Source organism: Ornithodoros turicata, chromosome 7 (assembly GCF_037126465.1).
Source record: "Ornithodoros turicata isolate Travis chromosome 7, ASM3712646v1, whole genome shotgun sequence".
Classification (NCBI taxonomy): domain Eukaryota; kingdom Metazoa; phylum Arthropoda; class Arachnida; order Ixodida; family Argasidae; genus Ornithodoros; species Ornithodoros turicata.
Genome location: NC_088207.1, coordinates 35,904,534 through 35,931,566, shown reverse-complemented (window position 1 = coordinate 35,931,566; position 27,033 = coordinate 35,904,534). Strand labels below are relative to the sequence as shown.

Sequence of the window (27,033 nt, the reverse complement as noted above, 5' to 3'; positions counted from 1 at the left end):
TAGCGTATGCTTCGGTTTTTGAAGTCAAGCACAAGTGCACGCAATTTTTGCTGCCCTTTCCCTTTTTCACCAATTTTACGCAGAAGAAAGTCGCATGGTACAGCTGAGAAGTGGGTTTTTCTGCTTGTTTGTTACATGTAATTAGGAGCATGGTGTGTTGAGGAAATCAGCTGTTATAGGTATCCGTGCAGAAATGCTTGCACCTGAGTGCAGGATAGGAATTCCTGAAGCACGGCACCCTCAATGTAAATTAATTATTTTGGATGTGAGTCTGCTTCACTGCATGACAAGGCTGAAATGGGAAGAGAGAAAAAATTGGAGCGCTTGTTTAATAGCGATCCAAATAACAAAACAATTATAGTTTCCATAGAAAGTAGAATTTTAATAGGCTCCTAAAATTATAGTTTTGTAGTAGTTTTTCTAAACTGCAATGCAATAATCATTAATAGGGTGGGAATGCCATCATGTTCCCGTAACGGCGTTCTGTCTAGTCCTCCGTCGAGTGCGAATGGAACTTTGCCCCCAGGCCTTCGCGCCTTTTTTGCTCGCAGGTGTAGCCTCAGACAACGAATGTATGAGCATAGAAAGGGTCATGTATTACATAAGCCTGGGGATGATGTTGAGTGGTCTCACTTATTATTTTAAAAGAGCAGTGGTAGTTTACTGGTGATGTCATTCTAATGACCATGATGAGCCTTTGGGGTGAAATTTGTTAATATGCATGGTGATTTTTTTTTGTTGAATTTTATGTAAGAATGAATATCATTAAGAGTAGGACAAAGGAAATACTCTTGCGATTCAATAAATAATAGGAGTCTTTGTCTTTGCCCCTGTCTTCTTCAGACCGGCCTCGGTGGCTCAGTCGGTAGCGTGTTCGCCTTCTGATCCCGAGATCGCGGGTTCGAACCCGGCCGAGGACGCCAGCAACTTGGTGGCAGGGTACAAGTTGCTTAGACACGCCGTCCTCCGCAAGGGACGTTCAGGAGCTTTCATCGCACGTTGAAGAACTCTCAGGTGGGCAAAAGCAATCCACAAACCGACCGCTGTGGCGTCGCTCATGATCTCAGTTGTCTCGCGACGTAAACACCCAATTATTATTATTAATGTCTTCTTCAGACAGGATGTGATGATGTCACGCAGTCTGTAGCAATGCATTGACCGTTACTGGAAAAAGGTGTAGCAATAGAAAAATGGTGTGTATTGTCCTGGACGGATTCATGATGAGCACTGTTTTTGAATAAGAGGAGTGCGTGTGCTTAGAAATAGTTTGATGTTGGTTTTCTGCTTTGTTCAAGTGTTTCTTTTCACTTTTTTCCGCCTTGTTGTCTGACAAACATGCGCTGACATGCCCAGACCTGTTCTGACATGCTTTCCTTCTACGTGTAGCTTTTTCTTTTTGAAAAGAAACATTCTTGACGATGTCGATATTGCTGCCTTGAATGGGAGTAGAGCTATTCTTAATAATTTTGTGATTCATTTAGTTCAGACAGTAACCGCAAGGGGGACAGGTGCATGGCTTTATTCAGGAGGAACAAAGCGTCATTATTCAGTTAGCTGCCTGGCTCTCGGATGGGATGGACATGTCTTGCTGAACCAGTATTTTGTTTTTTCCTGTACAGTAAGACTTTGGGAATGAAATGCTTAATTCCTACAATCTCCTCTCATGTATGGTGTTTTTCTGCAATAGTTCCCTATGCAATCATTATAGTAGAATAAAGGAAATAATCTTGGGATAGTGATTCAATAAATAACAGGTCCCCTGTCTAGAGCATACGCGTCCTTGAGCCACGGAGCTGCATGATGACGTCATACCGCGACACTATTGTTTCAGGTGGACATTGTCCAGAGGAGCATTAGTGGAAGAAAACAGTGTAGCCCTGAGACGATAGGACGACGTCACGATCAATGAGAACGGCCTGCAGCGGGCGCAAGGATTCACTTCTCTCTTGGACACTGGCAGGTGTGGACGCATTAATTCTGCTCCTAGCAATTGTGTTGGCCGTCAGTGGAAGAGCATAGCTTAGGTGGGGTTCTGTCTGCCTCTGATGGGGTGTGGATGTGTGGTTCGTCACTGATGAATGGTGTGTGACGATTGTGGTGGATTTTGAAACGAACGGATTTACCATGAGGGAATGTAGTGTACGTGTCCGATGATGGTGAGTGTCTTTTCACTCTGTTCAAGTGTTTGGTTTCCTCTGTTGCCCAGCAGTCGTGCGATGTGTCCTGACGTGTCCTGACATGCCCCGACATGCATGCTTTCCTTTGTTGACGCTTTGTATTTTTTTCTTTTTTGGCAAGGAACATTCTTGTCTTGACGATCTCAATAGTGCTGCCCCGAATGGGAATAGTGCTAGAACAATTCTTAATAATTTTGCGATTAAATTAGTTCAGAAATCAACCGCAATAGGGACAGATGCATGACTTTATAGAGGAGAAAAAGCATTACGATTCAGTTTCGTGCCTTGCTGTCGGATGAAGTAGACGCATCGTTCTGCGCTCCTTGTTACCCGTACTCTGTGTTGATTTGTTGAGTGCCTAGTCCTCTTATTAGCGATTGATGGAGTTACGTGTTAGGATATTTTGTTCTTTTGCAAGTCTCATTTAGTAAGACTTCGGAATTCCTACGATCAGTTATCATGTATGGTGCTCTTCTGCAATAGTTTCCTATGCAATCGTTATAGAAGAATAAAGGAAACAATCTTGGGATAGTGATTCAATAAATAATAGGTCCCCTGTCTAGAGCGTATGCGTCCTTGAGCCACGCAGGTGCCTGATGACGTCATGCCATGGCTTCATTTCTGATTGACCTTGTCCAGTTGTGTTGACCATGTGAAAAAAAAAATGGTGTAGCCTTGGGACAATGGGATGACGTCACGACCAATGAGCAACGCAAGAAGAGCGCGCAGGAATGCTCTTCTCCCTTAGCCTCTCGCAGGTGGTCGCCGCGGAGGGAGCTAAGAGCGCGCGCGCATGCGTACCTGCCGCGGCGCGACGCCCCAGTCAGTTGCTCGCTGGCTGTTGCGGAGAGCAGACGTGCGCTCAGTTTCTCCGCAGTCCCTACACTCGCTCTTTTTCTGCCTGGCTGTCGCATCAGTCTGCGCTCCTCTTGTGGTGGGTTGATTTGTTGTGTAACTATTTCTTTCGCCAACTTTGTCCCCGCTTTGTTTGCGATTTTCATGCCCGTGCACGTCGGTGAGTAGCGCTGGCGTGATTCTTAATAATTTTGTCGTTAGATTAGTCGAGAAAGTAACCGCAAAGGAGTGCAGCTGCGGGGCTTTATACAGGAGAAAAAACCATTATGAGTCAGTTCTCTGCCTGGGTGTCGGATGTCGTTCTGCGCTCCTGTTGTGGTGGGATGATTTGGTGTGTAATTCATTCTTTTTGTTGATTGCTATTGATGGTTAGCATACTCTTGCTTTCCCAGCCTCTGTATTACGAGTGTTTTTCTCCTCACATGTCCAGAGCTGTCCTAACCTGCCCAGACATGCCATGATGACGTCACAGGATGTCCAGAACTGGTGGCCACAGCTGTGATGCTTTGCAGCCTGCCTCTGTGCTCCGTTGCCCAGCGATGGTGAGCGGCCGTTCGGGACCGCTTTCTTCAAGATCTGTGTTCAACTTTTTATTTTATTTTCTACCTATTTTTTATTTTTTATTAGCTCAACTAGCCCACAACTCACACAGCGGTCTGGACATGTCTTAGATGCTTCCCAATTAGTGTAATGACTCACTGAATGATCCTAATTACTGTGAGGGGTCCCAAATTGCTCTAATTGCTCATTAATGGCGTCCAGGCCACTGTGTGAGTTGTGGGCAAGTTGAGCTGATCATATACTACTGGTAGCCAGTGTTATAGGAAGTAAGTATAGGCTATGGTTGGAGGCTATGGTTGGAGGCTATTGAGATTTAACGGGCGACTGCGGATCCGAACTATGGTGAACTATATGCGAACGTCAGTTAGAAGAGGATGATGCTCCTCGAGAGAGCAATGGCGATGGTTCTGGATGTGTGCAAGAAGAAGGAAAAAGATGGCCAAAATTATGTGGAAGGGTCCATATGTAATTTCTTCGGGGTTTCGAACGCTGGTCACCTTAGCTCAATCGACCAGTCCTCATTCCTTAAGCCTAATGGATGAAGGTTGATAAACCAACAGAAATAGTCCAACAGATTGGCAGTGTTCTAGCAGTACAGATAACAGAAGCGGACATTCAGGCATGGCACCGGGTCCCGGGTTTTCCTCAGACGCTTTCAGACACATGTCGGCATAGTTCCCTTAGACGTTGTGCCAGGGCGCACATTCGCCCAGGGCGTCAGTCGTGACGTTGCCCACCTCTGGGAGGCCGAGAACAGCGAGCTCTTTCACCACCACCACCCGATTTCAAAAAGTGCCGAAAAAAATAGGGTGGCGCAGTTCAACAACAGGAAAAAGCGGGACGAGACTCTACAAAAGGCTCGTAAACAAAAGTTTACATGTTGAGACCTTGGACTTGATTCTGGGGCACGGGGGGGGGGGGGTGACATGGGAATTCGAGCGGTCTGCCTGCCTAGATTGGCGGCACGTTGCTTGGGGAAGGGATGTGTGGTGGCCACCGATGATGAAGACGATGTGCCCCTGCTGCCACGCGCTACTGCGCTGGCTCAGTTCTACCGGCACCGTCCTAGCGTGAGGGCACGCGCATCTGCCCGCTGGGACATTCCATCATCGCCGGTCAGGACTCGTGTATAGGGGAATACCATAGTCCTCTACATTTTGTGACCCGAACGAAGAACACCATGTTCGGCGTAATTCGGCCTCCTACCATCCCAAATTTCGACAGCAACTACCAGCATCAGGCTTCAGTTCGGCCCACCTCATCGCCACCATCAAACCCAATGCAGACAGCAGTCGATCGCGCTACGGCACAACTCGTGAGTCCCCAACACGAACATTCTTTTAAGTAAACTAAATAAATGGTCCAATGAAAACAACTTTAAATTTAATACTAATAAGACTAAAGCCGTAATCTTCTCCCCTAAAAGTAAGAAAATCATCGTACCCCAATCACTTTATCTTGACACATTCCCTATTCAACTTGTTGATCACGTAAGGGTCTTGGGAGTGCACTTTGCATATGACATGACGTGGAACTTGCATGTACGTCTCTGTGCAACATTGTCATGCGTCGTTGGTGTTATTGTTCAGATGCCGTACCTTATTATCCAAAGCTGTTAAATTACTGATCTATAATAGTCTCTTCTACTCACATTTATGTTACTGTCATTTAGTATGGGGGGACACCACCATAACAAATATCGAGCGATTAGCCTTATTGCAGAAAAAGATCATTCGCTGTATTGCAAACGTTTCATATACTGCTCACACGGAATCACTTTGTGTTGGTCTCAATGTTGTGCGCGCATCGTACCTTCACGAATTTCTTCTAGTCAAAAAATTACGTTTTGCGAATGATAGGTACGTATCTTGTATCCATAAACTAGCAGATGTAAGAGTGCATAGGACAGCATACAATACGAGACACGTGGCATATACCAGCAATTAGAACGGAATACGGGAGGCAAATGCTTACATACAATGTCGCCCGCGTTTTAAACGAATGCTTTTTCCCTGGTTTACCACTATTCAAAATGTCACGCAGGGAACTAAAAAAAAAAATTAAGTGCTCATTAGCAAATCCTAATCATAAAAATTGTGAAACTGTGTAAATATTACCAATCTAGATGTATATGTAATATGATCTTTTCTGGTTGCTGTGACCCTTGTATCGATGAGGGTACGGACTCCCTCAAGCTGCATCGTGTAGCTTTTTCTCCCGTACCTCCCATTTCTGCGGAAATCAACAATAAAGTTTAAAAAAGGTCTAGGGTAGCATGAGGATCACGTTGATGTGAACTATATCGAGAGCAGCAAAGCAATTCGATTTGGTTTCGTACAATGTTGTGCCCAAACTATACGTGACAGAACAGCGTCATCCGAGCTGCTCCTCTCAACTGCAGGGCAATTAACATTAGTGTCATCGGAAACTTTAAAGAATAACGTGGCCAGTGTTGCCAACATTCTAGACGAATGATCCGCCAAAGTAGCCAACCGATTCCGCCAGAATCCGCTAAATTTTGCGAAGAAGCCGCTAAAATCCGCTTAACGCTGAAAAGTGCATGAACACGTTGATATTTATGTATATTTCACCTCCATTTATGGTGTTCAGGAGCATGCTTCGCACTCTCGTTCATTTCTTCTTCGTCGTACCGAGGAGGTCGTACTCAAAGCAACTCCTCGCATGCCTTCTCAAGCCCGTATCTTGGTCATGACCAGGCCCGACTATGTCCGGCTTCATTTTATTGCGCAAATTGTCTTTTATCAAGTTCAGCTGGCTGAAGGTGCGATGAAGATCATCCTTGAAGTGCCTATAAAGCACGTTCGTCAAGATAGCTGAACATTTGGAACGATACATCTTTTATTCCTTTTATCTGGAATTTTCGCACTGTCCGGGAAAGACTTCTTGTACAGTTCCCTGACATGATCGGCGGTCAGCACTGAACTGTGTTCAGCAATAAAGAGCTCTGTCCCGCCTTCAGCCTCATGCGCTGGATCGACTTTCTCCGGGGCGATGCGAACTTGCTGTTGACCGGACGTGAAATGTCCCAATGCCTCTCTGTGCTTTGCTCCATGTGCCTTCAGATCTGAGTACTTCGTACCCATCACAGACTCACACCAGCACTACCGAAGAACAAGAACCAGCACTATACCGTTTCGTCCAATCTGCCGCCGTTCTGAACCATTCCTTAGCACAGGGTCCCGAAGCCATTCATTTCAAAGTTTTTGTTTGAAACTCACTTTTGGCATTTCAACAAACTAGAAGAGTGCACACTGCCATAGACGCTAGTGAAGAAGAGAAACGAAGCCACCTCGGATTGGGAACAGCAATCGGCAGACTTTGTGGGCTACTACAAGAGGGAGCAAGATGTCCAGACAAACTTTAATTCGTGTTCTGGTGCAAAATCTCGGGTTATGTGTCATCATTTCCCCTAGTCAACAATGCTGTGCTGGGTGAGAGCAGCATTTAAGGCCTTAGTAGTTAAGGCCTTAATTTCGTGCCCTAAGGACAGAGTAAAGTCGCTTCTGTCCGGCGCAAGATTACGGCCCTAACATATAAGACATTAAATGTTGTGGTCTGACCGAGGTACTGGTGGTGTGTTCTCCAAAACAGATAAAAAAGGTTCTAGCACAAAGGAAAGAGAGCGAATCGGAAGTGAGCTTCTTGCGCGCAAACAGCCGTGCAGATACCAAATTTCAAACAACAACTTTATTTTTTACCTTGGAGAGTGGGGAGTTTACCCAGGTGACTGGTTTCGGTTCGGAAGTTAGCATACTGTAGGGAATAAATTGGCTTTTCGGGCTTTTCAGCCAAAATGAGGCGAAAGTCTGAATGCGCTAGAATCCCCTAAATTCAGCCAGGACCCCGTCAGAAATTCCGCTAGCCGCTAAAGACATTTTTTTCCCGCTAGATGCAAGTCGAATCCGCCAGATCTGGCGGGAAATCCGCTAAATTGGCAACACTGAACGTGGCGCCTCTTCCAAATAAAAGAATTTTCCCACTATTTTCTCGCCACAGCACCCTTGCCGTTCAGGCACCTCGTTGACCAATGTGTCTAACAACGGCGCACTGCATGTTCATTCATGCAGACAGCATGCAGCGCAAAGCACACGACAACTTGCGACCACGAGATATATTATGAAATCGATAGCGTTATAGGACCAATCACCGTATATGTCTGTCCGTATGCTTTGTAGGACCACGTGACGGGGACCACGAGACAAAAATTTTCCGCCAACGATGGTCACCCCAAACGAAGGCACCGCATTTAAAAAGCGTTTGGCACATATGCCCAAATATGCAGCCAGTTTTTTTTTTATTGTGGTGTGTAACTTTCACGGTTTGTGCACTTACGCTGTGTTGTGCAACGCAATAATTTCTCAGGACTGCTGTTCTGCAAGAACAATTTCCTGTTTGAAATATCCGCAGTCCCCCCAACCTCCGAACCTTAGGCTTTTCCTTCTTCTTACTGTCACATGATTGTATTTCCAAGGTAATGCATGTTGCATTTGAAGGTAATGAAGGTAAGGTAATGCATTTCGAAGGCAGTGCCGCTGCATCACTGAAGGTAGAGCTCACAAGCAACAGGTTTCATGTGAAATAATGATTGAATCATGTTAGACGACCCATATGAGCTAAGTTATTTAAAGTCGAAAGAAATATACTTCACCCATGTCTGATCGATATTGTAGTGAAAACAAAGAAGAAGAAGAAGAACAACAACAACTTTATTGCGAGGTCATGAATGGGGAGTTTCATCACCAGGGGCGATACTCTACCCCATTGCTGGTGGTGATGTGGGAATGAAATAATGAGCCCCTTCACAATAAGGATCCAAGTCCTATGGTATCCAGAAATGTGAAGAGAGCTTTGAGGGCAGGGCGTTAGTGGGCTGGATGTGGCCAGGGACCAAGCAATTTTGTGAGAGAGAGAAGGGGCGAGAGTCTAGCTCGTTAAGGGATCCGGAGAGTATGGTTCGGGAAGGGTGGTAATGTGGGCAATGGAGGCGAATGTGTTATAGATCTTCTACAGCACCGCAGTGACTGCATTGGGGAGAGTCAACTTGTCGCAAGCGGTAACGCCACTGCGCTGTAAAAGCCACATCGAGGGACATTCGATGAACTAATGCGGCATCTTGACCAGAGGTATGTCGAGGCATGCGGAAAGCGAGCGCTGGATCGACACTGCTCAGCATGGCTGGGGGGAGAATGTCAGCGGTCCATTGGAGGGTAGCCAGGGGAGTCACGAGGCGTCGAATACGGAACGACGATCTTCTCTCAGCAGAGCAATACGCGTTCGTTTCCGAGACGAGAGAGCTGCTTCTGCGGCGCTGTCGGCCTGTGCATTCCCTTGGACACCGCAGTAGGCTGGAACCCATTGGAGAACCAGCCTGTGCACTGCTTCGTAAACAACGAACACAAACAAACACTGCTTCGTAAGCCATTAACACATCCATCACCAACGGTGCGGATGAGCCTCGGATGCCAGAATTTTCAATTGCTTGCAGCGCAGATATTGAGTCAGTGAACACGACCCATTCCCGTGAGGTAAAATCAACAATGTGCTGCAGAAAGTATGGCACTGAGTACCGCAGCTGTGGATGAAGTTTGCTGCGAAAGGCGACGTCCTTCAACTGCGCCTTCGGATGGGATGACGAATGCCGAGGCGGACTTGCCATTTCAAGATCCGCCATCGGTGTATGCTGAGGCAGAACCGTAGACAACTTCGCGTCTACCAGAGCATAAAAAATTGGCTCGAAGGACTTGGGGGGGAACCTGATCTATTCGTTCCTGGAGGTTCGGAAGACATACGAAGGTGGGTGGCACAGGCAGAGACCGTCCGGCGATGCGACGTCCTTAGCTATGAAGCCAGTGAGAGCCTGGCCTCTGCGCTACGTGTCCTCTGCGCTACGCGATGGAAATCAGTTTCTGGACGGTATCGAATTGTCCTGATGAGTGGGTGACGGGGAATGTGCGCACGCAAACGTAGGAAGTGTCGAGCCCTTTCACGCTCACGGAGACCCCCCACGGGAGCTCACCAGCTTCAGCCAGGAGCTGCCGTGTTTCAGCCATTCTTCAGCTTCAGGAATTCCAAGGCACGACGAAGGGTCCGAAGGGGTCCTGCACACAGGGTCCGAAGGGTATTTAACGACGTTCTGGAAATCCTGTGCAAGATTGGAAGGCTGTAAACCACGGTCGCCCTCACCAAAGCCGCGTGAACGGCTAGAAGGGAGTGCTGATCACAGCCCCATCCTAAAGAAGAAGAAAAAGACCTCGTCATTTCGCAGATAAGGCTTTGCTTGAAGAAGAAAAAGACTTTCAAGCAAAGCCTTTTCTGCGAAATGACCATGGAGATATGTGTTTCCGTTATCTCCGCGTGTTCCTGTTCCGCACAACACAATATACTGCGTACCTGCTGTGAACAATACAATTAAAATACACAATCTGACATGTGCATCATCAACTAACATACAAAGCTTTGCAATTCCTTGCGCAACTAACAACTAACCCCATTGTCCATGTTACTGAGTAGCTTATACTGCTACGTGTTTCGCAAGACGCTAAAAAGTACGCGGATGCACGCAAGAACATACAACAGGACAGATTCTGAGATACTGCAAGAGAATTACATTATTTTTCATTACGGTATTTCGCTATGTTAATTACATCAATTCTGAGGAATCGCCAGTCATGCTTGCCTGAAAGACAAGCAAGTAAATCAGATAGGAAGAGACAGCTTTGCTTCGACGATGTCTCGCTTAGTCTTATTTAAAGGAGCACAGAAAGCGCTTCAGTCACGACCATTTTTTCAAACCAAGCCGTTAACCTGACTGCTAAAACGAACCATGCGGAGTGATTCACTCGACAGATGCATACATATCGCGGAATTCGATTTTGAAAATCGCGACCGCGCTTGCACTTCATTTCTGTGTGTTCGAATGTTTACTGTTCTATTACAAGACCAGTCACAGTGTGCAGAACGCAAAAGGAGTATGCGGGACCGGAAACATCACGTGTGGCAACGGTTACTTCCAACGTATGTGCTTTTCTTGACTAAGTGGTAAAGAATGCCGTTCCATTAATCAGATTTATACAACAACAGAAGATATGAAATGAATCTGCGGCAGAGTTTGAGGTCCCAAATGAACAATTCAAGATGACTCGAAGACACACGGGCGACTAAAGCAAGTTACCGTGTACTTACGAACAAAACGTGTTCCCGTGACAGAGCTGATTTCAGTTCAACGAGAGCCGCAGCCGGGACAGGAATGCATTACCACACGTCGTTTCTACGACGGTGCTCACATTTTCGTAATAAATTACTTTCAAAAACCAAAATCATACACAGAGTAGCGCGAGAAATAAAGCCTTGCAAAACCGAAACTTTAGGGGGGATCACGTGGTGGACAAGAAGCAATGGCGATTTTGACTCGAGCGACCGCTAGAGGGTGGCTACGCTCGTCTGGCGCAGTGCCGTGTATGCCAAAGGGAGTCTGGCCATTAGGAGGAGCCTAAAATAGAGGCTCGACCTGTCAATCAAACTTAGACGCATTTCATTAGTTACCGTTTCTATTCGTCTATACGTAAGTCTGAACAGCAGAAACATATGTCCTACCATTTTCGTAACGTGCTGTCTCTTTGTGAAGCTGAGTGAGGACGCCTTAGCGTTGTAGACTCCAGGCAGCCGCTCCAGGCAGCCGCAAACAGATTCTTTCGGTTTCCAACCGCCGCATAAAAAAAAATAAATAAAAAAAAAAATACGGTTTCCATTCCGTTCCGGTTCACCCAAAGTAACATTTTTTCTTCTTTTTTCTTTTTTTGCGTGTGTGTTTGGTTCCGGTTTACGTTTCACTCCGAAACCCTGCCTGAAACAAAGTAAAATGTCTCTATGGTTATTTCACGCACTTCGCGCTTTACTAAAGCTGATTGTGCAGTGTTTTTTTTTCTCCTTCTCCTTCTTCTTCTTTGTCTCAAGGTAGACGTGGGTGAAACATTTCTGCCGGGTTTACATTGTTTTAGCTGGAAGTCTCACGTGATTCAATTGTTCTCTTACAATTACATGAGACTTGTACGCCTGTGGGCAGTGAGCATTGTCTTTTTTGGTAATTGCCTTATTTAATTGATGCGTGTGCATGTGTCTGCTTGTGTGTGCACGGTGGGGCAGTGCAAAACTAGGAATGAAGGACAGACAGGAGAGGCGACCCCCAAGCTGTTGTCATGCCGGCCGTCCTCTCTGTCCTCTGTTCCTTCAATAAACTCTTCGTAAGAAGTAAAATAAAAGAAAAGCAATCAAGCTGTCCTGCGACAGAACCTAGCGAAGATGATAAAGACTAACAAAAGATACAGATTAAAGAAAAGAAACGTTACAGGTAGCAAAAAAAAAATTAATTAAAGGAGCCCAGAAATTAAGCCGTCCAAAAGATTTTCTGTTTCTGGCGAATTACGCAAGGATGTAACTTGACGTGACAACTAACACAAAAAATTCTCTGTGCGCAGTATCTTTCCTGGAATAAAACGCCCCTTAACATCGATGCGCGCGTTCCCCCTCGACCCGCTCTGCAGGCTGAAACGACGAGGAGGAGGAGGAGGAGGAGGATTGTGATGCCATCAGAGTTACAAGCATGGAGGAAGGAAACACAAGGAGCGGCTCTTCCCGCCGGACCAGTGCCGTGTATGCCAAAGGGAGTCTGGCCATTAATGGGACCTACCTATACCTGAAGCTCCACCCACTTTTTTGAAGTATCTAGCCAATCACAGGTCGAAATACCGTTGCCTATTATTACATCCATCCAGTACTTATACTTCACCCTTATTTACTGGGTGCTACCATTTTGGCGAAGATTGATGGATTTGGATTGAAACGGATATCACTGGTGACAGACCAAAACGACGGATTTTGCGCCCACTTTTATCAACGCCATCTGCACGGAGAGAGGCATGTTGGGAAGGCTCAGAAATGCAGAAATGGTTGCTGGCAGAAGTGATTGGCCAGGATGGCGGTACAACCGCTTCTTCGTAGCAGACGACAGCCGGTATGAAGTTTTATATCACGTAATGTAAGTACACTGAACCAAAAAGGAGCAAAGATGTATGTATAAACAAAATGCAATTATATAATGCAAAATCCTACGTATAAAGGTCGTCCTTCTTGCTATTTTCTTGGCATCACGATCTTAACTAGGCCTAGCGTTAGCGACGAAACATCCCATTTTCACGTAAATAATGATGGCGGAGCGAAAGTTGAAGCTGATTTTGCACATGCGTACATGAGGATGTATACTCACAGTATGAAATTAAAGTAGTCCGTGAAAATTTTTTGTCACGAAATCTCCGCTTCGCCGTTCCAAGAACCATCCTCCACCTTGGAGAAAATTTGGTGTCATGGCAGCTCCCATACTGGTGTACTGTGTGATACTGGTGTAGCACCAGTTACCAAGCACCTTCAGTTATGCGTTGTTTTGAACGGACTACGAGCATGTTTTTGTAAGGGACTAAGTTGGCGCTCCTCTACAGCTTGCTAAGCTTCGCAACATGTAGATCATAAATCAATTTCTGGTGTGAAATGAATGCGCAGCAGCTCGCCGTCTTACATGGCGACGCCCCCCCCCCCCTCCCGTCTTCTCTCTTTTTTTAGTGCCCCCCTCCCCCCCCGAGGATCTTCCCTGGATCCGCCCCTGGCGTCAATAAGTAGTGAACAAACGAAACAAGAGGAAAAACTCATTTGTGCGGGTGTCTGTATTCTTCTGTTTTAGTCTTTCCAGCGCGCAAAATAATCTTCGCTGCCCCGTACATTACGATGTTTACATTACTCTGTGTACATTACGATGTTGTCAGTTCAATAAAAAAATAAAAATAAATAAAAATAAATATTTGAAACGGAAATACCTTTCCCGAAACCAATTAAAATGTAGCGGTTGCGCAACCCGCTACTGGGAAAAAAGCAGAGTTCGAGGTAACTCGTTACTGTAACTAAGTTCCTTTTTTTGATAACTTGTAACTTAACTCGGTACTTTTGCGCCGTGATAACTTTCAGAGGAACTCGTTCCTTTTTCGGGTAACTTTGCCAGTTCCAAGTCACTTTTTAACTCGCTTTCCACTCACGTCCACGTATTTTCTTGCTTTCTCTCCGGTTCCTTGGCATGTTTTTGCCATAAAACGTGCTATTCAATCAATGACAGTACAGGAAGTAAGAACCCCTGCCATTGAAATGAAGCTGAACAATTGTGCGCGCACAGGGAGTAAGATGCAAAGCGTTCGAATAGACCTCTACCAGAGAAACGTCATCATGACATTGGTAGACAGACTGAAACCGAAACAAATCGGAAGGAGAGGGCTGGACTCCACGAACGGGCACTTGTTCGCTGCCTCCCATTGAAAGAAAAGTAGGACCGAGGGTCGCGTCCCTTTAAAGTAGCACAGAAGTCATTTTTAACACCCAGTTTTCTTCTTATAAAACTGTTAAGTTTGCCAGTAAGATTCACCATGCGAAGTAATTTACACCACATAGTCATAATTATCGCAGAAACTGAATTTAAAATATGCCGCAAAAAGCGACCGTGCGCAACGGTGGTGAAGAGCAGTACCAGCCTGTGATCTGCCTGGAACCTCGCGCTGACGCTATAAGGAGAACGCTCGCTGATTGGCCTAGAAAAATGTCTGCTACTCCGCTGTCGTCTGCTACTCGGCTGTTCGGGGTTCTGATAAAGCCTTTCTCCTTGCTCGGTAATGCTTCGGGCGCTCCTTGTATCCCCAATTGTCCGGGAAAACTGGCAAAACAGGTTTACGGCGGCAAAGGAACAATGCGCTGACCCCCACTGATCGGCAAACCAGAAGGAGTCTCCTTATGCAGTCATAGGTGACGTGCCATCATACCTCCTCATCCTCGTTATAGCTAGAGTGGCGAGTTAAGGCTGAAGGCGCGGAGCTATGTTTATGTGAGTTTTTTTCTGGGAAACAAATTGCACCCGTCAAAACCTTTCGCGCTATTCGGTATAATGACACACATACTTTCATCAGATGTCGTAATCTGAAATTTTTTTGGATGGCCCTCTGTACTCCTTTAAGGGACCATATCGTAATTCCCTAAAGACCGTGGTTTTGGGGCGGGACCTTGTTCACCTCTAGCTTCGAGCGTAGTTCAATTCTACCAAATTTTGGCGCTGTCGAACACTATGACGTCATTTGTTTACAAACAGGGAGAGGTCTATTGTTGGACATAAACGAAAACGATCTAAGCGTGTTGCGCTCCTCCGCAGGCAACTCAAGGTCTAACTCAACTGCTCACGCGTGCTGCACCTGCGTAATGCTACTTTGCGTCCGAAGTAGCTTGGAAGTAACTCGTTCTTTTTTAGGGAATTTAGTGACTGCGAGTTACATTTCAGACTGAAGAACTTCGTTATTAACTTAGTTACATTTTGAACACGGTAACTTAACTTGTAACGAGTTCTTTTTGACGGGTAACTTCTCAATCTATGGAAAAAAGTAGCGAACGCGGCGGCTGCGCTACTAGGAGCGCCGCGATGTACAACAATGGGCTCATGTACCATTACATTCTGAAATATTAGGAGGGGTCCTATTACTGAAAATGTTCGCTCGTCTGCTCCGCAAAATGACTTTCGGCCAATAGAATTCTAAACTACATTGAATGAGATGTAGGTGGACTTTTGCTCTTAGCATCATCGTCGTTGATCTCATTCTGAGGGCGCACTTCTGGGAAATGGAACTTCGAAAATGCTCCACCTGTGTTCAGCTTGCAAATACATAGCTCTTCTGGGCGCAAAGACGGCATCGCGTATGCCTCACACTGCTGCGCACGCGTTACGGATGCGGCGCAGCACGGTTGTCATGGCAGCGGAGTACGGCGAACCAAAAAGCATATGTACCGCAAGAGTTGGGCTCGACCGAACTCTAAGCGGTACAGATTACCTTCGGCTACGCAGCTGACCAGTGAGCGAAGGCGCACTGGAGAGTGGAGATAAGATAAACACATAGACAGACGTAGCAAGGGTGGAGGCATGATTGTTAAGCACAGGCGTTTCCCGTATCAAGAACGCATGTGTCTGAACAGCGTGTCGTACGACAACCGCATCCGCATACTCGATCTGTACCGTACCCGCAACTGAGAGAAGTTGCAGTGTGAACCAGGCATAGGCTCAGTTTCGGATATGACCGGAGCAACGCCAACTGGTGCAGTTCACGGTGCTACATCTACGGGGGCAAGAATGCCTTCACTGATCTGCCGGGTTTTTGTTCGGCTACATCGCGTGCAGAGAAGGGAACAGGCATGGCCACTGGGGCGCGCCATAGCAGACGCGTCAAGGACCGGGAACAGGGCGCGGTCTCTAGACCTTTGGAGTGGCAGGGCTTCAACTTGTTGCGAGGCTGCAGTAAATATAAGGACAACCGTTCAGAAGGAAGGCCCGAGCTCAACTGAACTCGCAAAGGTTTATTGCTCGCGCGCTTTGAGCGCTAGTCACGGTGGCGATGGTGCTGCCACAAACTGTTTGTTTACCTCGGTCTTTGGTACCGATCTACACCTTCGGTGTAGACTCGGTAATAGAAAAAAGGGAGAAAAAAGCAAGGTCGATCATCGGTGGATCCGACGGAAATGCGTTAGCATTAGAACTTGAGAACCCGTTTGGGAACTCCCCTTCACAACGCTACACAACCCTTCAACGACCCTTCACAAACGCTACACAACCCTTCACACGACCCTACACAACGCTAATGCAAGACAGCATCCGCAGCCAAACGGGCCTCTCGGGCTTCCTCCGATTCAGCTTGGCGGCGCCGTCTCGCAGGCTCAGCCTTCTTTCGCCACCGCTCCTCCGCACAGCTTTCATAACCCATGGCGTGCCCACGTAGACACGTCTGAACCTGTCGACCACCACAGCTGCACTGCTGAAGCGCCGCGTCGCGCTTTACACGCGCCCTCTCCTTCCCTCCTCCTCCCCTCTCCTCTCACAGTGCATGCGTGCCGTGTAGTGGTACAGACAGACCACGCCACGATTCTTTCGTAGCGAGGGCTCTAATGCTAACGCATCAAACAAAAAGCCCTAATGTGATTGCATAACGGGACCATCATTCCAATTCAATACTAGCCGATCATTTTCGTTATTTCCGTTTCTGCTTCCCATAATGGGAGAATGTGGTATTCGTTTCCGTTACCAACTCAAATTTCGGTAATATACCGTTTCTGTTCCTAAGGAGTATTACTAAATCGTTTTCGCTGAAACGCTTCGTGAACGGTTTTGCCGCTGCCCAACCGAGGGATTCCTTCTGAGTAACTCCCTCATCTCATTGGCCTTACGCTATACCGTTCGCGAACCGTTTGAGCGAGAACGATTCACAAAATCCAGCCTCTGTTACCATTTTTTACAGTATCGGCAACACACGAGTGTCGCAAACGAAGCCGGGGGGGGGGGGATATATTTATTAGACGAAAAGGAAAGAAAACGGAAAAGAAAGCGGGATATACCGCTGTGAGCCCATACAATCGTATTGAAAGGAAAAAAAGAAAAGAAAAGAATTGCACGGACGATTTTAGGCGACAGTATAACGTATTGCGCACACAAGGAATATGCAAAGCATTCATCAAATTGAATTCGTCGGTTGACGAATTCAAGTTTCTCCCTTTCTCTGTTCTCTGTTGCGACACTCATATCAGGCCAAATCGCATGCTCACTTCGCGGTCGAAATGCGAACTCCTCTATGTTTCATTAAAATGTTGACTTTCGGCATACTTGCACATATAACATGGAATCTCTCCATCCATGGAAGTCGTTTCAATCGCCACGCGCGGAATAATGTACCTGAACTGTTCTGCAACAAGCAACACGCAATACCTTACGCACAATACGCTTCTTTCAGGAGGCCTGCATTTCCGCTTCAAGGAGGACAGCTTCCATTATTCTCGAGTGATTTTGACAATAGGGTTGCGCTGTTGTATGTATAGGGTTATTCTACTGTGAGTTATGCGTCGACGTCCTACGGTGAATTCCATTTACCGGGGAATTGTAGTCGAGAATAGTAAGAAAAGCGAGCTATATGCGCAGGAACGTGCGTTCGAGTACCAACAGCAGTTACGTTCCTACACCCAAAGAATGTACCAGTCCACACCATGAACGTCGTCTACATGTATCGGGGATTTCGGGAGAACCAAACCGCATTAAAGGAGCGATTAGGTGCCATTTAAAATGGCTCGAAACCCTGCCTCATTTGTCGAGCTGGCCACCAGAAGCCAGCATGCAAAATATTTTCACTCTGCGGTGTATCGTCACTACGCCATCAAATTTACAAAACCACTTGAAGAAAGCAGTCGCGGACGGCAGCCTCGCGTGATGTCAGCAAGACCCCATTTCCTTTCTTGTCAGCTCACGCGCTGCTTATATCCCGCTTGAGCCGCGCCAGTCCACGTCACGTGCCCCGTGGTCGGCCCTGCAAGGGGGATACGTTACGTCACGACCTTCCCTTGTTCTCCGATGCGCTCTTTCCAAGATAGGAATAGCGCAATTCACACTTTCCCTCTCAGCTCCTTCATCAGTGTACGCAAAAGATTTCCCGTGATAATTGGACACCCTTTCCGCACAGCAGCGGCGCGCCTCTTGAGAAGGAGAAGGAGAAGGAAAGCCTAAAACTCTCGAAGCTGTCGAGGAAAAGAAAGCGACAAGCGGATAGGAATTCGATCGTTGTGCTATACTCAAACTACGAAGGGTGACCGTGCAGGTATGTCCTTTGACGTGCAAGATGTTTCGTATGAGTTGTTTCTGACAGGGAACGATAACCATTACAGATCGATGAAAACTCATGCGCAGGTCAGGCGGAAGTCACCGTCAAAGCAGACAGGAATTCCGTTGTTGCCCATGTCCATGTGCAATAAACATGTATTGGATTTCTGAGAATGGCTTAGGTTGTGCATGTTCCTTTCCACGGGAGGCAGTCTGAGGCAGTCACCATTCTCCTGAAGCAATGACGCCGTCGAGGTTCGGGTGCATAGCCCTTTGTAGAAACGATTGATACGACGTAGAACTGCAGTTCTATTCGTAATCCGTCCTCCGTAAGTGCATTACGAAAAGTTGACATGAGTTTGCCAACAACCTGTGCGCTGAATCAGTATCTTCTCCACGATCGGCAGTATGAGAATCGCACGCATCCGGCCCTCAACCGCGCAGCGCCTCTGGCGTCATTGTGGCGGACAACAAACACGATTTCGACCGCCGGAGGAGCTCCGTCCAGACATCTCTCTCTCTTCTTACACCGTGTACGAGACAAAACCATATTTACACTTTGCGCATCCATTGTCGTGGGATACAGAGTATTGCCTATACATGCTGTTTTCACCGCTTCCGGCTTGGTGCCAAAACGACATCCGGTTTCACAGCAAACACGCTCTGCGCCAACCATTGTGCTGATTGATACAGTTACTACTTCTGATTTGAGGAGAGAGAGAGGATCGTATACTCCTTGTTGTGGCAATTCAAACTGTCACAAGAAGGCGTACACCTCCCGTTTTCAACAAATCACGAAAGCGAAAGATATAGTTCTGCATGACGTATACGGCTCGTTCCGAGCGTGCTTAGTCACGGAAGTACCGGAAGTCTTCGTGGCACCGGAAGTTGTGGCGGGGGCTTTTTTATGTTTACCTGAGAATGTCATGAATATGTATATTTAAGGGATAGTTGGCTCTGGAAGCATTGATTTATGGAACAACAACAACAACAACAAATAGATCATGACTATGGCCTGGGGTGATTCACCGCTAGAGAGCAGTACACTACCCCATTACACGCGAAACATGGAGTTTGTTTCCACGGGCAGTGCATTTCCTGGTTTGCCGAAACCTTGCTTCACTTTTCGTCGACTTGAGCGCTATCATTTGTTATCGGCATCGTAGGATCCACACGGTTTGAATTCCCACGCCTAGATACGTATGCGCGACGTCACTGTGACGACATGAGGGCGTTCCCTCGGCGCCAGGCTACGGTCGGTCCTGACGAGCGTCTCCCCGAAGGAATAGCTGCAGCCGTAGATTGGTCACGAGTCTGACGTCATGCTCATTCTTGTTACTTAGCAACGGATGACGCCAAAGCAGTCGTCTCGAGTTGGCTCCGCTCTGCCGAACCTCTCTCCCGCCCGTTTATGGATGTACAAGGTGTTTCACGAAAAACGAGACAAAGTTGAAAAAAATAAATAAATAAGAAAGGTTAATCGCACAGCAAAAAGACGGACTGCATAGTGTTGCCAGTGGTGTGAGGATACTCAAATTATTTTTTGTAATTATAAATAATTATAAAGCTGTTAGAACGTCACTGCAGTAATGAGCCCCCATGTTCGCGATCCTGGATAAACCGCTGCCTGAATGTATTAACAGGACCCGAATGCATTTCGAATTAATAAGTTTGGAAATACAATCCCCCTAATACCCCCCCCCCCCCAAAAAAAAAAAGTGTTCAGGAAAGACACTTAACCCGAGAAGGTCAGGTACTAAATATAAATCAGAAGGACGAACTGGTATTCATACACACGGCAGCGTTGTCCTTTGTACATGCACTACGCCTTTCTGTTTTTGCAGATACACCATTAGCACGGCATAATCCGACGACGGTTTATATAATTAATAATTTAATTCCAACGCTCATGATCGCTGGTGTCTCGTGACGTAAAGCCCCAAATTAGTATCATTTGGTAATTCCAACGTTCCTCGTAAACAGCTCCACAAAGAGTGGCCGCATGAAGAATTCCAAGAAGAGTAAGAACGAAATTTTACGACGCGCTTGACAAGCGCTATTTCTCACACTGTCACACTCTATCGAAGGGGCTTACACGCAACAAAGCTTTTCTATATTCAGTAGTAGTAGCTAACAAATTAGGGTGTGTTGAGTACAGCTTGTGTATTACGTTCATAATAAATTTTCCCTTAACGACAACAGCTTTGCACAGTTCGCACTTTTTTTTCGAACATTTTGAACGATCCTATATTCATGCCATCAGAAGCCGGAGACACCAAGCAGGCGCACAACGCCAGTGTACACACACACGTGACAATACACACTTCACTGGCTACTGACACTGGAAAACATTGGCTATCCGTGGCCTGACGTTCTCAAAAGCCAGGTACATAAATGTTCGAAGAACTTGCACATTGCGTATCTCACTCCAAAGACACCTAAATACATCTCTCTGTTACTTTTCACTCATCTACACAAACATAGCTGGTTTTCAGGGTTTTCTCCTGCCGCCGTCGTCGGCAGCAGGAGATCAGCAGCGCTCTTAAAAATGAACTTCACCGCATAGTACGCTCCTAGCCAACCATCGTCTCGAATGATATCGTTATCTGCACTGGTTTGTTGAAAACGGGAGGCGTACGCCTTTTTTTGTGACAATTATGAACAGCATAGGTGTCACAAAAAAGGCGTACGCCTCCAGTTTCCAACAAATTAGGGTAGATAACGATATCATTCGAGTTGATGATTGGCTAGGAGGGTGCTATGCGGTGAAGTTAATATCTAAGACTGGGAGGTACCCGGGTTCGAATACCGGTGCCGGCTGTGCTGTCTGGGATTTTTCCTAGGTGTTCCTCAGACGCTTTCAGAGATATGTCGGCACAGTTACCTTAGAAGTCGACCCAGGACGCACATTCCCCAGTGTGTCAGTCGTGATGTTGCCCACCTATATGAGGCCGACAACGGCGAGCCCTTTCATCACCACCACCCCCAGCATCATCATGTCTAAGAGTGTGGGTGACGCCTATGTGACGTCAGCCTCGTGACCAATCAACGGCTGCTGCTCGGGGAGACGCTCGTCTACAGAATACTTGACGTGCTACGCGGCAGAGAATACGTCGGAGAAGGAGGAGGAGGAGGAGGTGTGGAAGGGAGATTTGAGAGGGGGAGGGATATGTAAAATTAAAATACGCGGAGAGGTTGGTCGCTTGAGGGGACACGTGACCATTCTGGCAAGAGCGTAGCGGAAACGTCACGCGAGCTGATGAGGGGATTCCCCTGCTCGCTCCTCCACGTCAGGTAGGATCCCTTGCCGGCTCTCACTACTAAATACGCATATTTATTGCAAGACATGTTTATTTCAATTACGCTAGGGAACGAACTTTCCCTTTAAAGGGGTTGGGACAGGTCATCCCACGTTATCTCAGATAAACGTAACAGATGGTTCCTTGCATCGATGTGAACCTCGCCATTGAAAGTTTCACATCGAGGAGCGTAATAGAAGCGGAGAAAATGGGCACCTCGAATACCGAAACTCATGCCGCTCTGACATCACAGCCTTCGCCGCCGCCAGCGAGGGAACGAACAAGAAGTCACGTGGTTACGGCTGCCAATAGGAATGGACGCAACTCTGAGCTCTGTGACGTCTGCGCTTTGCTCGGGAGTGTGTTCGAGGAATTGTATCTCGCTAAGTACGACACGTAGATGAATAATTCTTTTTTCCTCAGTATTCTACCGTGGAGTACAATGCGTCCATGATGTAACGAACCGCATCTATGAAAATATCGCAGCCCCTTTAACCCACATTTGTGTCCACTCCATTGTGCCATACGCACTCCGAACTTTCACGAATAAATTGGCTTACTGTTCGAATTCTGGCCGCGGTTCGCATTCTGACTTGCCGTTATCGAGCACGACTACATCCGTGAGTACCAGGAGGTAGGAATTGAGCAGCAGTGACGCCACAGATGTAGCCACAATGGTGATTCGTGCTCTATTTCTGGTACTGAGCTGGAGCCGCCATAGGGGACATTGGACAGCCAGGCAGCGTTCAGCTGTGAAGGTCACCGTCAGCCAGACGGACCAGAAGCTGAACGTAGACGACAGGAACAGGATGATCTGGCACATTCCGCGTTGGTTCAGCACCTAGAACAATCATATAACTGAAGATTAGATGTTGCCAATGGTCAAAATTAGTAGATTATTGTCGAGCCAGTTCAATGATTTGAATAGTCAGTTTACACTGCTTGGAATCAGGATACTATTCGCTGCGAGATCGACCTATAGGGGGCGACACCGTCACCGTTCTAGTGTGGATAACACGCCGGCCGATGTTCGGAGTTGATGGTTCTTTTCCGTAATTCTTGTTTATATTCACCGGAAGATCACTTCTGCCGCGATGGTACGATACTGAACGCGGAATAAACGTGTAAAAGCAGACGACGCTAGGAAGCTATACACACTACGGTAGTTCATCGTTTCTTTGCAGCGCGCCGACACCGTTCGATCTCGGAGCGAATAGCTCACGCCACAGACAGCTTTTGGATAGGGTATCCAGGCGCTTTGCCCATAACCCAACCCATGCTTTGGGTTTCGGGGGCGCACGCTGTTTTTGGAAAATAGCCTGGTTACTCAAACTCGCCCCAAGCATACCCAAAGGAAACTTGGGTGCCCCTCGCGCGGGGACGTTGGGTGACAGATAGAACCACGGAAAAGAAGTAAAAGAAACACACATAGTTTAGTGTAAGCTACATTACTTTGGGACATTCTTTTAACGCAACGGTATTTTTGAGAACTTGTATTTTTCAAATTCAATGAATTTCATACGCAAAATAATGCCATCCATCCTTATATGGCCATCCATCCATCATTCATCCAAATTATGGGCTTCGATCCTTTTTGTGAAGGGGCTCGTTATTTCCCCGCATTACTATCAGCAAAGGGGTAGTGTATCGCCCCTGGCGATGAAGCTCCCCATTCATCATCACACAATAAAGTTGTGTTGTTCGTCGCGTGACGGTGCAACAGGCGGAAGGTGCTTGCGTTCGGGGTTGTGGTGGAGAGACCCCAATATTATGAAATTCTCTCGCATAGCTTTCGCTTGCGTCAGCCATATACACTCCGCTTATTGTGATGTGCTAAAATTGCGCTCCCTGTTATAAAACTCCCGAATAAGCAGCAATTTCTCATGTCGCACTACCAGTTGTTGTGAGTTGTTTCCGAGGAAATACGGGTAGTAAGACATGACATATTAACCGTAGCTTTATATTTTGTTGCAGCCTCTTTTGTTTATAATTCAATTTGCATTACATCGAAGCAACGAGATGGCAGTCTGAGCAAGGCAAGATTTGATCTTCTTTGCAGCATTTTACCTGCAACCGAGCCTGTTCGACAATGGATGCTTCCGTCAGCACCTTTCTGCATTCCTGTAAAAGTCTGAAAGTTCCTGACGTGTGACGAAGTTTGAGTCGCTCCTCTTTATTATCACAGTCGACTGCAAAGTTCGTACTACTTTCCCTGCACCGTGTCCAATAACGCATCAATTTACTACGCGACTGCGACGGCAGAACGTTGCTGCATGCCGCACTGCACAGGGCTCGGGGAACATTTTTTTTGCGAAAGCCATAGTTGGAGCACTGAGAACTCCTAACAACCGCAGCCAAGCGAAAATGACCGTGCTGCCACGCTCCGATGATATCCTCGTTAACTGCTCGTGCTCCAACGGTAGGTATAGGCCCCGTGCACTAAAGTTTCGGAGTACTAGAGGCGCCCCCTCCCGTGAAGACCGTTTCTAACTGGGTAGGTAGATGGTGGAAACATGGAAGCCTGTGGGGGCAATGAAAAACGCGGATACCAACACTAAGAAAGTGTCAACGAAGGATGGTTACAACAGGAGATGCTGTTGCTCTGTTCTGTGCTTTAACTGTGTGAGCGATGTTGACAACGAAACTAGGAAGCGTCTGAAATTTCACCGCTTCCCCGCGGGCAATATATGGGGAAGCCGATCTGCGACAGCGCTGGGTATTCGTCGTTGAAAATAATTCAAACGGCAAGGTAAGTTGTTTGTTTGTTCAAGCAAGCATATCTAAATTTCAAGGAAAAGAGTAATTCCTTCACTAACTTATTCTTTAACACTACAAGTAATGATTTCTTCACAGGCAATATGGGGATCAGCGTGTGCCGAACGGCAACGCAAGCGCCTGCTGCTGAACTTCGGAAAATTTTGCGATCAACTACTACCAACCCCAGCAAGAATGTTCTGAACTCCCTGAACTTTGGTGTACTGCCACCTTAATATCCGGAAAACTGCAGCATGATACACTTTTGGCAACACCAGTTAAGCGCACACTAAGCGCGACAAGTCTCAGCAAGCAATTTTACCTGCCATTCACCACATTGGTCAAATAGCAAAAAATGAAATAAAAATAAATATAAAATAAAGACACTAAAAGTATAGAGACTGAAAGCAATAATATACGGTTACTTTTGTAATAACTGAATAACTGATAAATGATTTATACCTCAGTTACAACTTTATTGTCAGGTGATGAATGGGGAGTTCCATCGCTAGGGGCGATACTCTACCCCATTGCTGCGTTATCTCATTGCGTTGTTATCTACATGACTAGCGTATTTTCATTTGTGTTCATACGCTATTCTGGTTACCATTTAATGGAAAGGATTCTCAGTATTCGTTCTCGTTACTAACACGAGATCATCTACCCTTCAAATCCGCGTACGTGGTGGAGGGACGCAAAGGGGAGCCAGTCCTTGATTAATTGGAGAAGGCTCCCTTGAAAACGCGATCCGCTCCAGGTGGACCGTGTCTTTGATTGCGCGGCCTATAAAACGGTCGTCCGGGAAGTATACTTTGCGGTCCTGTTACCGGGAAGATTTCTTCCTAGATACACGATATCTCGAAACTGGTTTTAACTACGAGACCAATGTCAGGATGCGTTTCATAACTATACTATTTTGTGAAGTAAAATAAATGTCAAAATCGTCGTGCATCAAATACATAATGTTGAATTCGGGACGCCGTCACGGGTACCACGGCTCAGAAAGACAGCGGTACACAGACAACGGCGTAAGGAATATTTCATTACGTGCTAGAAGTACTGACTGTTCCAATGGTACATTGGATCTACACAGCACCGACTGATTTGTATGCCCCTAACCATGTTTACCATACCATGTTTACCATATCCTCCAAATGCCCATTTCCACCGACGTCCCAAATCAACCAAAAGCTCATTTCATCCGAAAAAAATGTTCGGAGGTTCTGGGCTTTCGGTTGATCTGGGCACGCGGGTGGCAGTGACCCATTTCCCCCAAAAGCTCTTTTCATCCGAGCGCCCAGAACCACCGAAAGCGGGATACTTGAAAGGACACGATTCCTCTGTTTGTTAGGGTGAGGAGGAAGGCTGAGCGGTTTTTGGGTGTGCGGGAATGCAATTCTGCAACTGAGTCAGAAGTGAAGTTTGCAAAGGAAAGGTATTATTAATCGCGTACAAGAAATGATCCGATCTGAACAGAGAGATATTTTCCATGTGAGTGATAGGGCTCCAGGCACTGTGTATGTCATCATAGTGGAAAGCAAATATAGTAATAAAGCGCCCACTTCACAGGTCTCGAAGAAGGTTACAAAAATGACCTCCTCCTTTACTTTTCTGTCATGCGTACTGTTAATACAGTTCAGACGTTCAGAAAACACGCTATTAACCGGCTGAAACAACCCCTAGAAAAAGCTTGCAAACAGTATGAATGCATGAAACCAAAATATCGCCTGAACTGTCGATCTCCTCTGTAGGCGCTTGAGGTTTGTTTGTTTTCCGCCGTCCCGCTAAATGTTCCAGCCACAGAACATACAACTCCCACCATGCTCTTTTTCCGTGAATCATGACGCGGACTTCCATGACCTTCCGAAGATAGTGCTTCTCCCGTCAGCAACGTGCATACCAATAAAATTCATTTTCGGGATACCTCTCCGTTCAGATCAGTTCTTGAACGCGATCTCATTTGTACACACCGAGTGTCGTGTCATTTCTATCCAACTACGATCAAGCTTCTTTAATATAGATCTCGTGCATCAGCTCTCATATTTATATTAGTCATATATGTTACATCTCTAAGGAGAATTATTAGTAAGCAGGGGAACAAAGGAAGCTGTGCAAATCAACGGACCGCATACCTCATGCTACAGAACATTTCGAGCACCGGATGAGCAGCAGTCAGGAACCCACGTGACACTCTCTGGCGAGTTGAAGGAAGTACAGCTCGAAGCAGAGTTAACTGGAACGCCACTTCGACCGCTGAATCGGGAAGAGAATCACCCTAGCGACGCTTAGGAGAAATAAAGGGAAATAATATGTTTCCACTGTCCTACTTATATGGCGAATTGTGGTGGTCATTTAATTACAACACTGCCTGGCGCTCGGAAATTGCTAGGTCGGCTCCGGATCTGGATCATGTGACAGTTGCCACCCGAGCATGAGTGCCGCGGATCTGGCGGTTTTAGGATCAGGATCAGGCTCGCCTCATCCCTTTTGAATCAGGGCAGAGTTACTTGGATCACGCTAGGGCCATCGCGGTCGCCCGTCCTCGGGTTCCGTCGTCTGCTAAATCATGTGAACTTCGACGTGCGATCCAATGAGAGCACTCGCCACCGTTGCAGTGCGGATTTGACGACACTGGATATAGTTGGGCAACCCGCTGCTCGAT

General features: G+C 46.7%; 1 protein-coding gene across 3 annotated transcripts in view; it reads right to left on the bottom strand.

Annotated features, from left to right (window-relative positions):
• Positions 1-27,033, bottom strand: part of LOC135399828 (uncharacterized) — a 178,187-nt gene that overhangs the window by 41,756 nt on the left and 109,398 nt on the right. For all 3 annotated transcript variants that reach the window (XM_064631567.1, XM_064631566.1, XM_064631568.1), the window contains exon 4: positions 22,178-22,458. In XM_064631567.1, the coding sequence (XP_064487637.1) occupies positions 22,178-22,458 (281 nt within the window). The remainder of the gene's footprint in view (positions 1-22,177; positions 22,459-27,033) is intronic.